This window comes from Salmo salar, unplaced genomic scaffold (genome assembly GCF_905237065.1).
Source record: "Salmo salar unplaced genomic scaffold, Ssal_v3.1, whole genome shotgun sequence".
Classification (NCBI taxonomy): domain Eukaryota; kingdom Metazoa; phylum Chordata; class Actinopteri; order Salmoniformes; family Salmonidae; genus Salmo; species Salmo salar.
Window position 1 is genome coordinate 156,298 of NW_025547808.1, and position 20,959 is coordinate 177,256.

The window sequence follows — 20,959 nt, forward strand, 5'->3', positions numbered from 1 at the left end:
GTGCTAAACTGAAACGTGTCTCTCCGTGCACAGATGCTTGGCTGAAACTGACAGTATGTGTGTGTACACATGTGTTACTTACTGATGAACTTGTTCTGCATAGCCTCCAGCAGCGCCTGGTGAGCATCTTCACACTGCATGGCAGAAGAACACTCCCGTGCTAGCATGGTTCGTATTAGATGTTCCCCACAACCTACGTACACACACACACACACACACACACACACACACACACACACACACACACACACACATGGGAAGACAGGGGGGAGATGCTTATCAATGTATGGGTTATGTATGGGTTATGTATGGGTTATGAACTCTTTATATACACTGTTGGTCATATTGGGTTTCTGTTTATCAGGATCAACACATCTCAACATTCACTGAGTGGACAAAACATTAAGAACACCTTCCGAATATTGAGTTACTTCCTCTCTTTTACCATCAGAACAGCCTCAATTCGTTGGGGTATGGACTCTACAAGGTGTCGAACGCGTTCCACAGGAATGTTGGCCCATGTTGACTCCAATGCTTCCCACAGTTGTGTCCTGTTGGCTGGATGTCCTTTGGTTGGGTGGACCGTTCTTGATAAACACGGTAAAGAGTTGAGCGTCTAAAACCCAGCAGCTTTGCAGTTCTTCACACAAACCGGTGCGCCTGGCACCTACTACCATACCGCGCTCAATGGCACTTAAATCCTTTGCCTTGGCCATTCACCCTATGAATAGCACACATAGACAATCCACATCTCAATTGTCTCAAGGCTTAAATATCCTTCTTTAACCCGTCGCCTCCCACACTGATTGAAGTGGATTTAACAGGTGACATCGATAAGGGATCATAGCTTTCACCTGGATTCACCTGGTCAGTCTCATGGAAAGAACATTCTTAAGTGTTCTTAATGTTTTGCAAACTCAAGTGTATAAACACATCCACACTGGCAGGAGAACAGATGAGTCAGTCAGAGTCAGTCAGAACACATCCTACAGCCGCAGGGGACAGAGACGCATGCCAGTCAGGGCTACACGAGTAATCAATTTCACATCTAAGTTGCAATATTGGCATGTGCAATATCCATATTGCAAGAGGCTGCGATTTTCTCCTTTCAGTGAATGCGGTTCCATGCACACAATGTGATTATTGTGGATAGTCAGATGAATACAATATAGCTTGATTTAAACGTTTAAACATGCTTTGCAAAAAGAAACGACTTCCCCAATAATCCTGTTTACATGGACACATCTGAAATCAGGCTGCCTGATGGGACTTTTGATAAATGCAAACGTTCTACCACAGCGACCACCGTTATTTTTTTGCAAAAATACTTTTTGATTCTGAGTTGCGACATAGAAAGTTTGTACGTGAAAACAATTTCTAAGATGAAAACGTTCCGTTTTTTTTCTCCCAAACTCACTTCACTCACATTAAAAAGATGGAGGCAACCCGATGCACACACACACACACACCGATCAAATACCAAACGCTGGAACACCGACTAAGCTATTTACATGTCCTAATAATACGAAAGAATGGTCAGGAAAAAATGTAAAACTGGTGTTTTATTCGGCGTAAGCTCACTTCAATTATGACATTAAGATAAGCAGAGTAAGGTGTTTATACGACTATTGCATAATCTGCCTACTGCCATAATCAGTTCATTATCAAATTATTAGAACGCATGTAAATGTACTCTGACACCCCATTAATACGACAAAAAAATTGACTTGTGGAAACCTCCTCCAATGAGATGCGCTATACTCCGTTCATTCACTCTCTACATGCACAAGCGGGCTCTCACTTTCTTCATGGCATGCACATGCTATGCTGGACAATCACAAGTGTCCCCGCTTCAGAGCGCAAAGCAGTTTTTATTAGGGTCCCCGTTGCGAAAGCAGTAGCTACTCTTCCTGGGGTCCACATGAAACATGACATAATACAGAACATTAATAGACAAGAACAGCTAAAGGACAGAACGACATCAATGTAAAAACATTAAAACAAAACAAGACAGCCATCCAGGGAAAGAGCCATGTAAAACCAAGACAGCAAACCAGGGAAAGAGCCATGTAAAACCAAGACAGCAAACCAGGGAAAGAGCCATGTAAAACCAAGACAGCCAGCCAGGAAAAGAGCCATGTAAAACCAAGACAGTCAGCCAGGGAAAGAGCCATGTCAAACCAAGACAGCCAACCAGGGAAAGAGCCATGTCAAACCAAGACAGTCAGCCAGGGAAAGAGCCATGTCAAACCAAGACAGCCAACCAGGGAAAGAGCCATGTCAAACCAAGACAGCCAACCAGGGAAAGAGCCATGTCAAACCAAGACAGTCAGCCAGGGAAAGAGCCATGTCAAACCAAGACAGCCAACCAGGGAAAGAGCCATGTCAAACCAAGACAGTCAGCCAGGGAAAGAGCCATGTCAAACCAAGACAGCCAACCAGGGAAAGAGCCATGTCAAACCAAGACAGCCAACCAGGGAAAGAGCCATATAAAACCAAGACAGTCAGCCAGGGAAAGAGTCATGTAAAACCAAGACAGTCAGCCAGGGAAAGAGCCATGTAAAACCAAGACAGTCAGCCAGGGAAAGAGCCATGTCAAACCAAGACAGTCAGCCAGGGAAAGAGCCATGTAAAACCAAGACAGTCAGCCAGGGAAAGAGCCATGTCAAACCAAGACAGTCAGCCAGGGAAAGAAAACCTCCTGGAAGCAAAAACACAAAGGTCTGGCAGCAGCTCAAGAGAAAGTCCATAAAGACTATAGACAACAGCCTGAAAAGGTAGTGCTGAGAGATTAGTGCTTTTTGAGGTTGGTCCGGTTTCAGTTCGATTACAGAAAGAAAAAGAAAAAAAGAAAAAACACGTTTTTTTCGATTTCGGTTTTGATTATTTGGGTTGAATGCTTTAACAACACAGAATAAAACAATGAATAAAAGTCCCCATGATGGTAGTGACTCTCCATTACTGCTGATCACTTATTAACCATCATTTATTCACATTACTTTAATAAAATATTCCAGTTGTTGTGTTTAAGACATTTGTTTCAGGCCTTTTTGATGTCTTTATTATTTCATTCCAAGTCATCATCTCATCTCTATAGAGCTGCTGTCTGACAACAAATCACTATTTTAGTAGTTCTTCCAAAGTAAATAAGGCATCATTTAATGACTGCTGAATACCAACTATTAAATCACTTAGATCATGTATTTTCAGGATAGATATACCTCACAAAGCAACAGCTGCTCTCTACATCCCTCTCACAATCGAGCATTTTTGTCTCTTCTGTAGCAGGCGGGAAAGAAACACAGACCGGACAAGTAGATGAGGATTGGATTATGGTCATTGTAATTAATTACCACGTTTAATGAACTGAACTATATATAACTATATATAGCCTGTTGGAAACTACAACTCCCTACTACATTGCACAGTTCAGGCTTAATCTGATTTATCTCTAGAGAAACTGTGCAATGTGTGTATTTCGCTCACAGAAGAAAAAAAACAGAACAAAATGGAAATCAATTAATTGAACAACATCGGTCAATTAGTTGCTTAAAAAAATGAAAAAAATTACCTACATTTTGCTTAAAAAATGAAAAATAACCTACATTTTGCTTAATCGCTCAGCACTACTGAAGAGTTCTGGCAGCAGCCCAAGAAAAAGCCCATAAAGACTATAGAAAACAGACTTGTTGATTCAGTAAACACAAATCCCTAGGTCTCGTTAAATATCAGGTAACTAACAACAAAACCCTGTGTGCAGGTCGGTTACCGAGGCAACCGGGTGCCTGAAGTAAATTCAAAGTTGTCTGTTTTTTTTTTTGGCCCCGGTACCTTGCCCTCCATACTGTAAACAGCCCGAACGGTCTCAGAGGGAAATGGATGTTATAACAGAGTAACCAAACGGACGCAAGCACACAAATATTTAACGGAGAATACTATTATTCTGAGAGGGAAAGGCTCAAAGCCCCACAGGAGAGACATGGAAATAGTATTAACAACCTAAGTGTGTGTGTGTGTGTGTGTGTGTGTGTGTGTGTGTGTGTGTGTGTGTGTGAGACAGCCAGCCACGGAGGGAGATGTGAAGTACGCTGGTGGCGACCGCAGCAACAGAACAAGGGAATAAAAAGGTCAACATAGAGACCACTATATGAAGACTATAAGATGGAGAAAGAAGGGAGTATAAGGAGAGAGAAAGAGAGACAGAGACAGAGAGAGACAGAGACAGACAGAGACAGAGACAAACAGAGAGAGAGAGACAGACAGAGACAGACAGACAGAGAGACAGACAGAGAGAGAGAGACAGAGAGACAGACAGAGAGAGAGACAGAAAGAGAGAGAGAAAGAGAGACAGAGAGAGAGAGAGACAGAGAGAGAGAGAGACAGAGAGAGAGAGACAGAGAGAGAGAGAGAAACTCCCTCTTTCTCTGTGTCAGAACTCAAATGATTGTTTTTCTGTTTCTTTTGGTGGGAATGCCTTTCAAGTTTTCAGGGAAATTTAAAACAGGTGTTGTTTCCGGTACACACATTTATGCCGGGTTCCATATGGCACCCTATTCCCTATATAGAGCACTACTTTAGACCAGAGCCCTATGGCACCCTATTCCCTATATAGAGCACTACTTTAGACCAGAGCCCTATGGCACCCTATTCCCTATATAGTGCACTACTTTTGACCAGAGTTTTAAAGGGCCCTGATCTATAAAACTAATAGGGTGCCATTTGGAACACAGCCTAATGCTCCCCATAAGGAAAGGGTTTTCAATGTGGATAGCCAACTAAAGGAAGAGGGCAGAGGAGGGAATAGCCAACTAAAGGAAGAGGGCGGAGGAGGGAATAGCCAACTAAAGGAAGAGGGAGGAGGAGGGAATAGCCAACTAAAAGAAGGGGGCGGAGGAGGGAATAGCCAACTAAAAGAAGGGGGCGGAGGAGGGAATAGCCAACTAAAAGAAGGGGGCGGAGGAGGGAATAGCCAACTAAAAGAAGGGGTGGAGGAGGGAATAGCCAACTAAAGGAAGAGGGCGGAGGAGGGAATAGCCAACTAAAGGAAGAGGGCGGAGGAGGGAATAGCCAACTAAAGGAAGAGGGCGGAGGAGGGAATAGCCAACTAAAGGAAGAGGGTGGAGGAGGGAATAGCCAACTAAAAGAAGGGGGCGGAGGAGGGAATAGCCAACTAAAAGAAGGGGGCGGAGGAGGGAATAGCCAACTAAAAGAAGGGGGCGGAGGAGGGAATAGCCAACTAAAAGAAGGGGGCGGAGGAGGGAAAAGCCAACTAAAGGAGGAGGGAATAGCCAACTAAAGGAAGAGGGCGGAGGAGGGAATAGCCAACTAAAGGAAGAGGGCGGAGGAGGGAATAGCCAACTAAAGGAAGAGGGTGGAATAGCCAACTAAAGGAAGAGGGTGGAGGAGGGAATAGCCACGTGTTTAATCCTAAAAATCGGAAATAAAATGATAAAAATCTACAAGTTAAAAGTCAACTAATGCCATTTGGACACACCGTGATCATTGGTGGCTACAGAAATGAGCGCAAGGAACTCATAGCCTATAGACCAGGGGTCTCCAACCCTGTTCCTGGAGAGATACCCTCCTGTAGGTTTTAACACCAACCCTGTTCCTGGAGAGATACCCTCCTGTAGGTTTTAATTCCAACCCTGTTCCTGGAGAGATACCCTCCTGGAGGTTTTAACTCCAACCCCAGTTGTAACTAACCTGGTTCATCTTAACATCCAGTTAATTATTAGAATCACGTGCTAGATTAGGTTTGGAGTGAAAACCTACAGGATCGAACAGGGTTGGAGAGCCCTGCTATTGGCCAATGTAGCAGTAGACCAATAACATCCATTGCTCTTTCACACAAAGGATTGTTGATTATCGAGGGGGAGATTGTTAGAAGGATTTTTCAAAACGCTTACTGTGAGGAACTGTATTTTTAATATATATTATCATTAGCAAGGGATGTTAAAAAAACAAAAACTTTTCGTCCATTTCCGCGCAGGAGGCCAGGTACTTCTATGAGTGCTCAGGCACGACGCTCCATGAACATTAACAGGACAGGAAACCAGAACCATGCTCATTGATCACATGGAGAACTTCACAACAAAACACTATGAAAATAATGGACAAATCTCGTAAAATATGATTCAGAAATAAACAAAAAAAAAACTTGTTTCTCACAAGAAGTGTAGCAGGTTGTGAATTCAACAAACAACGTTTCCATTCAGAGAATGAGAAACGGTATGTGAATGTTATACATTAACAGAATTAACGTAACCAAATGACGAGGATTAGCGGTACATCCACTACTGGTGACATATGTAAAGGTGAATTGATAAAAAAATAAAAGGCAAACAATTCACACAATGAAAGAATGAATGCACAAGAATTGGCGGGAGACAGCTGAGCCATTCTGGAGAGAGACTAGCCTATATCTTCGCCACACACGCCTCGCCTTCTTGTCTCAACATTCAAAACAAATACTCAAGACACTATCTAAAACACATATTTTCAAATGCTTTTCACTGACAGCTGCAACTCAATAATCAGCGGGCTTCACAAATAAGGATAGGCCTACGAGCTTGTGATCTGAAACAATCCACAGATATTACTTTAAGATGCTTACGATCATCAAGTCCTCTGTGGCCAAGTCATGCTCGTGAAGAATTTAGAAATAGTTTAATGTATTTATGTATAGACAGGAGTAATTATATAATCTTGGTGTATGTATTTCTATTTACTTCCCTTTTGGACCCACCACTATGTCATGTCTCTCCTGTTCTATTGGACCCACCACTATGTCATGTCTCTCCTGTTCTATTGGACCCACCACTATGTCATGTCTCTCCTGTTCTATTGGACCCACCACTATGTAATTTCTCTTCTGTTCTATTGGACCCACCACTATGTCATATCTCTCCTGTTCTATTGGACCCACCACTATGTTTTCTCTCCTGTTCTATTGGTTACCATTTACTTCCCTATTGGACCCACCACTATGTCATTTCTCTCCTGTTCTATTAGACCCACCACTATGTCATTTCTCTCCTGTTCTATTAGACCCACCACTATGTCATGTCTCTCCTGTTCTATTAGACCCACAACTATGTCATTTCTCTCCTGTTCTATTGGACCCACCACTATGTCTTTTCTCTCCTGTTCTATTGGACCCACCACTATGTCATTTCTCTCCTGTTCTATTAGACCCACCACTATGTCATTTCTCTCCTGTTCTATTAGACCCACCACTATGTAATTTCTCTCCTGTTCTATTGGACCCACCACTATGTCATTTCTCTCCTGTTCTATTGGACCCACCACTATATCATTTCTCTCCTGTTCTATTGGACCCACCACTATGTCATTTCTCTCCTGTTCTATTGGTTACCATTAACTTCCCTATTGGACCCACCACTATGTCATTTCTCTCCTGTTCTATTGGACCCACCACTATGTCATGTCTCTCCTGTTCTATTAGACTGACCACTATGTCATGTCTCTCCTGTTCTAATGGTTACCATTTACTTCCCAATTGGACCCACAACTATGCCATTATTGGACCCACCACTATGTCATTTCTCTCCTGTTCTACTGGACCCACCACTATGTAATATCTCTCCTGTTCTAAAGGACCCACAACTATGTCATTTCTCTCCTGTTCGATTAGACCCACCACTATGTCATGTCTCTCCTGTTCTATTGGTTACCATTTACTTCCCTATTGGACCCACCACTATGCCATTATTGGACCCACCACTATGTCATTTGTCTCCTGTTCTATTGGACCCACCACTATGTCATAACTCTCCTGTTCTATTGGACCCACCATATTGTAATTTCTCTCCTGTTCTATTGGACCCACCACTATGTCATTTCTCTCCTGTTCTATTGGACCCACCACTATGTCATTTCTCTCCTGTTCTATTGGACCCACCACTATGTCATTTCTCTCCTGTTCTATTGGACCCACCACTATGTCATTTCTCTCCTGTTCTATTGGTTACCATTAACTTCCCTATTGGACCCACCACTATGTCATTTCTCTCCTGTTCTATTGGACCCACCACTATGTCATGTCTCTCCTGTTCTATTAGACTGACCACTATGTCATGTCTCTCCTGTTCTAATGGTTACCATTTACTTCCCAATTGGACCCACCACTATGCCATTATTGGACCCACCACTATGTCATTTCTCTCCTGTTCTACTGGACCCACCACTATGTAATATCTCTCCTGTTCTAAAGGACCCACAACTATGTCATTTCTCTCCTGTTCGATTAGACCCACCACTATGTCATGTCTCTCCTGTTCTATTGGTTACCATTTACTTCCCTATTGGACCCACCACTATGCCATTATTGGACCCACCACTATGTCATTTGTCTCCTGTTCTATTGGACCCACCACTATGTCATAACTCTCCTGTTCTATTGGACCCACCATATTGTAATTTCTCTCCTGTTCTATTGGTTACCATTTACTTCCCTATTGGACCCACCACTATGTCATGTCTCTCCTGTTCTATTGGTTACCATTTACTTCCCTATTGGCCCCACCACAATTACATTTCTCTCCTTTTCTAATGGACCCACCACTATGTCATTTCTCTCCTGTTCTATTAGACCCACCACTATGTCATAACTCTCCTGTTCTATTGGACCCACCACTATGTCATATCTCTCCTGTTCTATTGGTTACCATTTACTTCCCCATTGGACCCACCACTATGCCATTTCTCTCCTGTTCTATTAGACCCACCACTATGCCATTTCTCTCCTGTTCTATTAGACCCACCACTATGTCATGTCTCTCCTGTTCTATTAGACCCACCACTATGCCATTTCTCTCCTGTTCTATTAGACCCACCACTATGTAATTTCTCTCCTGTTCTATTAGACCCACCACTATGTCATTTCTCTCCTGTTCTATTAGACCCACCACTATGTCATATCTCTCCTGTTCTATTAGACCCACCACTATGTCATATCTCTCCTGTTCTATTAGACCCACCACTATGTCATTTCTCTCCTGTTCTATTAGACCCACCACTATGTAATTTCTCTCCTGTTCTATTGGACCCACCACAATGTATTTATCTCCTGTTCTATTGGTTACCATTTACTTCCCTATTGGACCCACCACTATGTCATGTCTCTCCTGTTCTATTGGACCCACCACTATGTCATGTCTCTCCTGTTCTATTGGACCCACCACTATGTCATGTCTCTCCTGTTCTATTGGACCCACCACTATGTCATGTCTCTCCTGTTCTATTGGACCCACCACTATGTCATGTCTCTCCTGTTCTATTAGACCCACCACTATGTCATTTCTCTCCTGTTCTACTGGACCCACCACTATGTCATTTCTCTCCTGTTCTATTAGACCCACCACTATGCCATTTCTATCCAGTTCTATTGGTTTTCATAATAACTTTCTATGGTTGTCCAGAAGCCAAAGGAACAATCCTAGTCATATCAACCCATCCTAGTTGTTGCATCTTCAGATTCCCCCTCTTTCTAAGAATCTAACAGATCTTTCCATCTCTTTCACATATGGAACCACTATCAGGCTTTCTGTTTAGAATGGTGTTTTCCCAGGTGTGCTGTTTAGTATGGTGTTTATCCAGGTGTGCTGTTTAGAATGGTGTTTTCCTGCAAATTGCATTTTGGCAAATGTTTGAAAATTAAGTTTTATTGGCTGCTTCATTACATGAGTTGCATGTTCTGTTAAGATGCATTATCATTATCTAAATGTTATGTTGAGGTGCATTACCATCCTCTAGATGTTCTGTTGAGATGCATTACCATCCTCTAGATGTTCTGTTGAGATGCACTACCATCCTCTAAATGTTCTGTTGAGATGCATTACCATCCTCTGAATGTTCTGTTGAGGTGCATTACCATCCTTTAGATGTTCTGTTGAGGTGCATTACCATCCTTTAGATGTTCTGTTGAGGTGCATTACCATCCTCTAAATGGGATTCCTGTCATTCTGAGCAGTGGGTAGACACCCTAATGGGTTACACACCCAATGCATATGGGTCTGGTAAATTTCTCAAAGGACCGGTAAATTAAAATCTTCCCGGTCACGTTGTCCGGCGACACATTTTCCTAACAGAAACCCTGAACACACACACACACACACACACACACACACACACACACACACACACACACACACACACACACACACACACACACACACACACACTCTTCCTGTGTGTTGTCTGGCACATTCACACAGTTCTCTAGCAGCTGGTCCCAAATCACTCGCTACCACTCCCCTTGGCCCTAGATGTTTAATATTTGCAGATCTGAGGGGTATAAATAAGCCGAAACCATATTGCTTACACCTTACAGATCTGCAGAAGAGAAGGACTAGGGCCAACGGGCAGGGTTAGGGAGCGATTTGGAACGGCTGTAGGGTAGTAAACCCGCGGTGAGCTTACTACAGTTCAATAACAATACAATTAAATAATTTCTGGGTTACAATTAAGTACCTTACTGTGATTGTTTTCAATTAAAATGTTCAAAAGTAAAATGCGTTTCTTAAGCAGTAATTTTGCCTGTCTGGGAGTGGTCTGAACACAAAAACTAGCTCTTATTGGCAGAGAGGAATGGATAGGGTTGCAAAGGGTCGGAAACTTTCCGCGGGAAATTTTCCCGTGGGAAGTTAAGCCCGGGAATTTGCTGTAATTTTGCTTAAATTAATTTAAAAAAAACGTTAGCTTATAACAGTGAACCTTTTTTTGTGGGATACACATGAGGGAATTCTAGGTCTTGTGGCATATTTTGGTTAAACTATCCCCAATTCAATGGAATTGCAACCCTCTGCAGTGCACAGTGTATTCTTCCATCACATGTACAGCTGATTCTCAAGATCTTGCACAATAATGAGATGCTGTTGAGCCCACACTACTACACTGTCTGAGCCAAAGTAAATTTAGATTACAATAGTGAATATATTTTATATAACATGATTTTTTTGTTAACTAGTAAATAGTAGCCTACAGCAGTGTGTTTAAATCATTTCTAACTTGTTAACCTGTTGGGGCTAGGGGGCAGTATTTGCACGGCCGGATAAAAAAACGTACCCGATTTAAACTGGTTACTACTCTTGCCCAGAAACGAGAATATGCATATAATTAGTATATTTGGATAGAAAACATTCTAAAGTTTCTAAAACTGTTTGAATGGTGTCTGTGAGTATAACAGAATTCATATGGCAGGCCAAAACCTGAGAAGATTCTATACAGGAAGTGCCCTGTCTGACAATTTGTTCTCCTTCTAGGGCATCTCTATCAAAAATACAGCATCTCTGCTGTAACGTGACATTTTCTAAGGCTTCAATTGGCTCTCAGAAGGCGCCAGAAAGTGTAATGACGTCTCTCCAGTCTCTGGGCGAAAAACAGCAGGAGATTTTGTGAGTGGTCAGGCTGAGAACAGTGACACTGGAGATGCGCGTTCATGTGAATTCTCCATGTTTTTCTTTCTCTCTTTGAACGAATACAACGTCGCCCGGTCGGAATATTATCGCTATTTTACGAGAAAAATCGCATAAAAATTGATTTTAAACAGCGTTTGACATGCTTCTAAGTACAGTAATGGAATATTTTGAAATATTTTGTCACGAAATGCGCTCACCCTTCGGATAGTTACCTGAACGCATGAACAAAACGGAGCTATTCAATATAAGTATGGATTATTTCGAACCAAAACAACATTTGTTGTTGAAGTAGAAGTCCTGGGAGTGCATTCTGACATAGAACAGCAAAGGTAATCCAATTTTTCTTATAGTAAATCTGAGTTTGGCGAGGGCCAAACTTGGTGGGTGTCAAATTAGCTTGCCATGATGGCCGGGCTATCTACTCAGAATATTGCAAAATGTGCTTTTGCCAAAAAGCTATTTGAAAATCTGACACCGCGATTGCATAAAGGAGTTCTGTATCTATAATTCTTAAAATAATTATGTATTTTGTGAACGTTAATCGTGAGTAATTAAGTAAATTCACCGGAAGTTTGCGGGAGGTATGCTAGTTCTGAACATCACATGCTAATGTAAAAAGCTGGTTTTTGATTTAAATATGAACTTGATTGAACAAAACATGCATGTATTGTATAACATAATGTCCTAGGAGTGTCATCTGATGAAGATCATCAAAGGTTAGTGCTGCATTTAGCTGTGGTTTTGGTTTTTGTGACATATAGGCTTGCTTTGAAAATGGCTGTGTGATTATTTTTGGCAGGGTACTCTTCTGACAATCTAATGTTTTGCTTTCGCTGTAAAGCCTTTTTGAAATCGGACAGTGTGGTTAGATTAACGAGAGTCTTGTCTTTAAAATGGTGTAAAATAGTCATATGTTTGAGAAATTGAAGTTATAGCATTTATGAGGTATTTGTATTTCGCGCCACGCGATTCCACTGGAATCGCAAGCGTCCCACCTTGCCCAGGGAGGTTAACAATTTCTGCTAGTTAGTTTTTGCTACCATGTGGGTTTTAGCTTGCCTGAGCATGCTAACTGAGTGTTAATTCACCTGTTTCCATACATGTTTCATATTAAAACATTTATCTTACAAAGGAGTTGTTTAATCTAACTGCTTAACTATTTATCCGTACATGGAATTGTATTTTTTTTTTTCTTATCTTTACAGGAAAATGCCCCTGGCACTATCTGATTCGTGGAGACATTTCATTGCAGCTAATGTAGAAGGAAAAGCTGTGTACATTTGAAAATACTGTGCCAAATCATATGTGAAGAATGCAACAAAGATGCAGACTCATCTGGCCAAGTGCATAAAGTTCCCTCAGCGCTCACAACAAGCAACCTCTGACAAAAGTCCCTCTACTTCTATTCGAGTTCAAAATGATGAATCAGACACCTTATCGATAGCAACAGCTCTGGCAAAGTACACTTCCAAGCAAGGGCTTTGGGATGGAGATGCAATATGGCAGTCGTGCCAACATATCTCATCAGCCACCTGGTGGAAGGGACTTTGTAGATCTGAAGCTCTTACCCCTGTTGCCGCCATCATCCTACAAATCCCACCAACATCAGCCACCTCAGAGCGCAACTGGTCCTTGTTTGGGAACACACACACACCAAAGCACGCAACAGGCTGACCAATACAAGGGTTGAAAAATTGGTGGCCATCCGGGCAAATCTGAGGCTTTTTGAGCCTGACAAGGTGCCATCCTCAACAAGGTTGTAAAGTGACAGTGAAGATGAGGCCTCAGAGTCTGATGTTCAAGAGGTGGACATTGAGGAGGTCCAGGGAGAAGACATGGAAGCCTGAGAGGAAGACAACCAAAGCTTTAGTTTCTAGACTATCATTTTACAGATGGATGTCGAAAACGTTTGGGGATCAATTCAATATTCCCTTTCTTTTGTTCTGTGAACTCATCCCATGTGAAGAGTAGACTCATTTAATTAAAGTTCAATTTGTAACTAAATATATATATATTTTTTATATTGGAAGGATTTAATCATTTTCAATTATGTCTACTTATGATAAGGTAAAAGGTTAATGTTTCTGTCTCCATATGATATGGTAAATATATCCAACGCAAAAAACATCTACATTTAAATGGTATTAATATTAATTTGCATATAATTCCGTTAATTCCCATATATTCCCGTTAATTCCCATGGAAAGTTTCCACCTCTGAATATTCCCCAAAAATGTGCAACCCTAGGTTTGGAACTCTTTCTTATTGGTCTATTAACTAATTTACCGCCTTTGATGTCACCAGGCAGGCCAAAACTCCATCCCACCAAAACAGACTATACTGGACCTTGAAGACACCACTCAACACTCCACTGCTCTGATGCTGCTGAGTGTGTGAGTGTTTTTATCCTGTTTGTATCTTGTTTGCGTATGCATGCAAGCTGAGAGACTTCTCTCTGTGGCCCAAATAGACATGACCCCAAACTTCAGCCTGTCGGACCAAATAGACATGACCCCTAACTTCAGCCTCTCACACCAAATAGACATGACCCCTAACTTCAGCCTCTCGGACCAAATAGACATGACCCCTAACTACAGCCTGTCGGACCAAATCAGCCTCTAACACAGCTGAAAAGCACTTGGCTGAAGGAACTACGAACAGTATCAAAAGAGTTAATGTTTGCCACAAGCTAAAGAGAAGTCAACCAACCAGCTTCTAGCCTCTCATCTTAAAGGAAAGAGGATGACAATACAGAAGCAGCTATTCAGAAACATCCTTTATACCCCGCGACAGCAACATGAATGGTGGTGTTTTTTTTTATGGTTCTTTTTCCACGATAAAAACAGCTTTTAGAGGGTATACTGTAAGATCTATTCCTACACAGAGACTAGGCATGCACATATACATTGTATAAATACATTAAACACGCACGCCGTTGCTTTGTTGGCTCTGGAAAAGACAGGATATGAAAGAGACGGGTTTCTTTATTCTTGTGACAGACCTACTGCCTCAGGGTGTCCCCTCCCATCTTTACACTACAAAAATTAAGAGGGTTTCTGTGATCTTCTATTGTGATGTTTGCGCCGAGTGAGCCCTAAGGAACATAAACAATTATTCAAATTCAGCAGATTATTTGGTAAAAAGATACGGGTAAAAAAAATGAAAAAAGATACAAAATCACCACATATTGATCCGGTGGATGCAAGGCATTACAGAGTTTTAAAAAAAAAGCATGTATGTGAGATAGTAGAATACTGTAGCTGGCAACTCTTACAATTTCTCATCAGGATCGTCCTCAAATTGGGGGGGGGTTCTCACACCAGATCAGAAAAATTCTCCCACAGTCTTCTGTTTATTCTCTCTGTGTCACTACAGCCAGGGATGAGAAAATCTAATTTTTGGATCACCATGATTAAAAAAAAATATAATAATAATAAAAATGTTCTCCATGTTTGTGCTACATTTAGGCTAAAGTCAACAGATCATGTCTTTCCGTTCTCATATCCTCATTGTGTCAGTTAATACAAGATATTTAGGAAATGGAGTGAGACATTCAGGGTTATTGGGAGGGTTTTAGTGATAGACACTTCAGCGTTCAGTCACGGATCTAACATTGAGTTGGAGAGGGAGGACTGTTCTGTCCTAACCTGTCAGGGAGGATTTCTTTGTTTCAATTGTTTTTTATATATTTTACAGGGATATTGGGGTGGAAAGGCAATCTAAAGGCTTCTGTAATTTTATATAAAACTTGATCAAACCATTTAAATGTTCACTGTTTGTTTTTTCTGTAATATCTGGTTTACAATTATTTAGTTGGCAACTGAATAGTAACTTTACAGCTAGTTACTTTCCCCTCCTTTTTATCAAACTGGTATTCACATCAATACAGATGGCTCATGGTTAATTTATTGACCATTTCCTGTTATCAGAGGGGCTCCAATGAGCAAAATAAGCTAATTAAATGTCTTGACTTATTACGGAGAAATCAAGTTGACATTGCTCTATTGCAAGAGACATCTTTTAGAGGGGGACTTCAAAACAGACTTCAAAACAACTACAAACTGGCAGCTGCTTCCTGCTTCTAAATCTAAAGGGGTGCTTATTCTACATAAACCCAATCTGGAAATGAAAAACTGGGCAGATCTAGTTAAATACAGTGCATTCGGAAAGTATTCAGACACCTTGACTTTTTTTTCCACATTTTGTTACGTTACAGCCTTATTCTAAAATGGAGAAAACAAATCCTCATCAATCTACACAAAATATCACATGATGACAAAGTCAAAACAGGTTTTTGGAAATGTTTGCAAATGTATTAAAAATATAAAACAAACACCTTATTTACATAAGTATTCAGATCCTTTGCTATGAGACTCTAAATTGAGCTCAGGTGCATCCTGTTTCCATCGATCATCCTTGAGATGTTTCTACAACTTGATTGGAGTCCACCTGTGGTAAAATCAATTGATTGGACATGATTTGGAAAGGCACACACCTGTCTATTTAAGGTCCCACAGTTGACAGTGCATGTCAGAGCAAAAGCCAAGCCATGAGGTTGAAGGAATTGTCCGTAGAGCTCCGAGATAGGATTGTGTCGAGGCACAGATCTGGGGAAGGGTACCAAAAAATGTCTGCAGCATTGAAGGTCCCCAAGAACACAGTGGCCTGCATCATTCTTAAAATGGAAGAAGTTTGGAACCACCAAGACTCTTCCTAGAGCTGGCCGCCCAGCCAAACTGAGCAATTGGGGGAGAAGGGCCACGTTCAGGGTCACTCTGACAGCGCTCCAGAGTTGCTCTGTGGAGATGGGAGAACGTTCCAGAAGAACAACCATCTCTGCAGCACTCCACCAAATCAGGCCTTTGAGGTAGAGTGGCCAGACAGAAGCCACTCATCAGTAAAAGGCACATGACGGCCCACTTGGAATTTTCCAAAAGGACTCTGACCATGATAAACAAGATTCTCTGGTCTGATGAAACCAAGATCGAACACTTTGGCCTGAATGCCAAGTGTCACGTTGGGAGGAAACCTGGCACCATCCCTACGGTGAAGCATGGTGGTGGCAGCATTATGCTGTGGGGATGTTTTTCAGCGGCAGGGACTTGGAGACTAGTCAGGATCGAGGGAAAGATGAAAGGAGTAAAGTACATACAGATCCTTAATGAAAACCTGTTTCAGAGTGCTCAGGACCTTAGACTGCGGTGAAGGTTCACCTTCAAACAGGACAACAACCCTAAGCACACAGTCAAGACAATGCAGGAGTGGCTTTGGGACAAGTCTCTGAATGTCCTTGAGTGGCCCAGCCAGAGGCCAGATGTGATCCCTATCTAACATCTCTGGAGAGACCTGAAAATAGCTGTGCGGCAACGCTTCCCATTCAACCTGACAGAGCTTTAGAGGATCTGCAGAGAAGAATGGTAGAAACTTCCCAAATACAGGTGTGCCAAGCTTGTAGAGTCATACCCAAGAAGACTCGCGGCTGTAATCGCTGCCAAAGGCGCTTCAACAAAGTACTGAGTAAAAGGTCTGAAAACTTACATAAATGTGATTTCAGTTTAGTATTTTTTTTATTTTTATAAATTTGCCCCAAAAATCTAAAAACATGTTTTTGTTTTGTCATTATGGGGTATTGTGTATAGATTGAGGGGGGTAAAACATGATTTAATCCATTTTAGAATAAAGCTGTAACGTAACAAAATGTGGAAAACGTCAAGGGGTCTGATTACTTTCCCAAGGCACAGTAGGTTCCACTCTGTATGGAAGGAAACAACATTTGTATCAATTTATGCACCCCCCCAAAAAAAAATTACCAGAAGCCTGATCCATTTATCAGATTATGCTCGTATTATTGGAACTGACATGAATGCCATTATTGATTGTAAGCTAGATAGATCTGGACCTTCTCATAGATCTATGCTAGATAGATCTGGACCTTCTCATAGCTCTATGCTAGATATATCTGGACCTTCTCATAGCTCATCACAAGTGAATGCTTCCAATGTACTTAGTTCATTTCTTAAAGACCTTAAATTTGAATGACCGTCGGAGATGACTATACACACTTTACTGCTAGATGTAAGACTTTCTCGAGAATTGACTATGTTTAAACATCTACTGATATTACAGGTAACATGGAACTTTTTAAAAACATCACTGGCCATTCTATCTGATCATAATCCCATTCTTGTAACTCTTCCCCAATGAAAAGAGTGCAATGAGATGGAGGTTTAATAATATTTTACTACACAACTCTGACTTCATCTCTCAGTTTAGATCCAATTTAAAATATATATATATTTTTAAATAAATCAGCACTCAGTGGAGGACTCAACTAGGGCATGGTTAGCTGAAAAAGGTTTCCTAAGAGGAAACAACACATTGTTCCTCTAATTTACAGAAATTAAGACTTCAGATCAGTAAATTGGAAAATTATTGTAAAATGCTGGAAGACTCTCTTAAAAAACAACTATTTAACAGTGAAAGAAATTGAGCTAAAAACAAATAGACTGGAACTTAATGACCTGTTGAGACGTAGAGCATAATTCATTATGCAAGAGGGTGCGCCAAAAATAAAAAACAATTTAGAGGGTGAGACAAAAATAAACATTTTCGAAAGGGTAGGCCTAGCCATTTCCTGGTGCTGCAGCTTAAACATGCTGAAACAAGATCAGCTGATCTTGGTCAGATCTCCTACCAAGGCACTGATCTCTGATCCTACAGATATGAATACAACGGTTAGAGCATATTATTCAGATTGAATACAGTTCCTCACATGGCTTTGATACTTCTGCTTGTCGGCAGTTCCTGGAGAACCTTACGTTGCTCAAACTCTATCAAGAAGAAACAGCTGTATTAGAGGAACCTGTCACTTAATCTGAAATGAAAGCTGCTCTTTTAAATATGAAGAGAAGAAAGACAAAGCACCTGGTATTGATGGAAAAACCTCCTGAACTCACAACAAAAGCCTGGATTCTAACCAGTTATCTGCAGTGACGCATCTAGCACTTTCTAATGTTTAAAAAAATATATATAAATGTATGACTAGTAAGAAGTTACGTGGTATATTGCTCAAATTCAGTTTTTTTGTGACCCGAATCTTTTAAACAACGGACGTTGATAATAAATAATATATACACATGTCTGTCAGACATGATAATGTCTCTACCAGCAGAACGTTTCAGCTTCAACTAACATTGAACAACCAACTAGCGCTTGAAAAACACGATGTAACTGGCCAAAAAACACCTTTCAAGGTTCATTCGATGAACTTCTTACATTTGGGCTTTGAAAAAATTTAAAAAATAACCTGTTCCCAAATGCCAACGTGACCTGGTGAAATAGACATTCTTACCCGCTAATGCCAAAATCTACCCACATCAGTCAGTCAGTCTGTCTGTGGGGTGGCAGCTGTCTCTGTCTCTGTGTCATTTCCTGACTACAGCTGGTACGTTTTTCCTCTTGTCATATTTAAAGCTATACCCTCCTTCCCTCTAATCACAACATTCTACCATCATCAAGTCTAAGTAATAGTGCAGGAAAACACCAAATCTTGTTCTCATAATATCACATAGTAATTGATTCTGTATCCCGTTACTACGCCAATAGAACTCTCATTGACTCCTATAAAAGCATGACCTTTCATTGGCTGAACCCTGTCTGGTCTGAGACTCGTATAAAAGCATGACTTTTCATTGGCTGAACCCCTGTCTGGTCTGAGACTCCAATAAAAGCATGACCTTTCAATTGGCTGAACCCCTGTCTGCTATGGGACTTGTTGGTTCTCTCTCTTCCTGCAGCATTTCCCCTATATTCATTTAGCAGTGGTGGCCCACATATTTCTGCAGAGATGCGCTTTTAAATGGACAGTGCGAGATTTTGCAAATTATGGAAGTTACGGACTAGCGTTACTGCAATTGCTAACTAGTACGCTGTTCCCCGTAGACTTCCTGTCATTGAGCAAACGCTAGATAATAAAGGCTCGCAAAACTAACTTCAACTTCAATTCAAACTGCATGCAAAGACATCCAAAATAGTTCATTTGACTTTGGGTAGTTAGAAAAAGGGCTTAATTGTCAAAATCTCACACTATCCCTTTAAGATCAGAGTGACAAGTTACAACTTATATTTGTAACAAACAGACCAGGCCATGAGCCAACAGCCACCTCATCATCACCCTACAGTCCAGTGGTGTGAATGAGAACCAGGAGAGTACAGCCACCTCATCATCACCCTACAGTCCAGTGGTGTGAATGAGAACCAGGAGAGTACAGCCACCTCATCACCCTGCAGTCCAGTGGTGCTCATCAGTTATATTTCAGATGGTGTCAACATAATGAGATTTCTGCATTTTGGAGGAGAATGTCTTTTTAAAAAGTCACCAGAAGTGACCCTCTCAGTCATTTCATAAAATAAAAAATCCTGTACATTTGCCGCCGCTGCTGAAAATAAAAATCCTAGGGGAAACACTGCCTCCTCACTGTCTCTCTCTCACTCTATCCTTTGCGCTTTCTCTCTCCCTCCATCCTTCGCTCTCTCTCTCCCTCTCCATCCTTCGCTCTCTCTCTCTCTCTCCATCCTTCGCTCTCTCCCCCTCCATCCTTCGCTCGCTCTCTCTCCATCCTTCGCTCGCTCTCTCTCTCTCTCTCCATCCTTCGCTCGCTCTCTCTCTCTCTCCATCCTTCGCTCGCTCTCTCTCTCTCTCTCCATCCTTCGCTCGCTCTCTCTCTCTCTCTCCATCCTTCGCTCGCTCTCTCTCTCTCTCCATCCTTCGCTCTCTCTCTCTCTCTCCATCCTTCGCTCTCTCTCTCTCTCTCCATCCTTCGCTCGCTCTCTCTCTCTCCATCCTTCGCTCGCTCTCTCTCTCCATCCTTCGCTCGAATCTCTCTCTCTCCATCCTTCGCTCGCTCTCTCGCTCTCTCTCCATCCTTCGCTCGCTCTCTCTCTCTCCATCCTTCGCTCGCTCTCTCTCTCTCCATCCTTCGCTCGCTCTCTCTCTCTCTCCATCCTTCGCTCTCTCTCTCTCTCTCCATCCTTCGCTCTCTCTCTCTCTCTCTCTATCCTTCGCTCTCTCTCTCCATCCTTCGCTCTCTCTCTCTCTATCCTTCGCTCTCTCTCTCTCTCCATCCTTCGCTCGCTCTCTCTCTCTCTCTCTCTCCATCCTTCGCTCGCTCTCTCTCTCTCTCCATCCTTCGCTCTCTCCCTCTCCATCCTTCGCTCTCTCCCCCTCCATCCTTCGTCGCTTCTCTCTCTCCATCCTTCGCTCGCTCTCTCTCCCTCCATCCTTCGCTCGCTCTCTCTCTCTCCATCCTTCGCTCGCTCTCTCTCTCTCTCTCCATCCTTCGCTCGCTCTCTCTCTCTCTCCATCCTTCGCTCGCTCTCTCTCTCTCTCCATCCTTCGCTCTCTCTCTCTCTCTCCATCCTTCGCTCGCTCTCTCTCTCTCCATCCTTCGCTCGCTCTCTCTCTCCATCCTTCGCTCGCTCTCTCTCTCTCTCTCCATCCTTCGCTTCGCTCTCTCGCT

The 20,959-nt window shown here is 42.0% G+C and overlaps 1 protein-coding gene across 2 annotated transcripts in view; it reads right to left on the minus strand.

The window, feature by feature from the left end:
* Positions 1-19,979, minus strand: part of LOC106578749 (threonine aspartase 1) — a 35,803-nt gene extending 15,824 nt beyond the window's left edge. The window contains exons 1-2 of one of the 2 annotated variants that reach the window (XM_014157885.2): positions 18,793-19,979; positions 83-193 (exon numbers count right to left, since the gene is read on the minus strand). In XM_014157885.2, coding sequence (XP_014013360.1) covers positions 83-167 — 85 coding nt within the window. In that variant the 5' untranslated portion in view covers positions 168-193; positions 18,793-19,979. Of the gene's footprint in view, positions 1-82; positions 240-18,792 lie in introns of those variants that run through there. The other variant, XM_045711588.1, reaches the window with a different exon arrangement.
* Between the last annotated feature and the right edge of the window lie 980 nt (positions 19,980-20,959).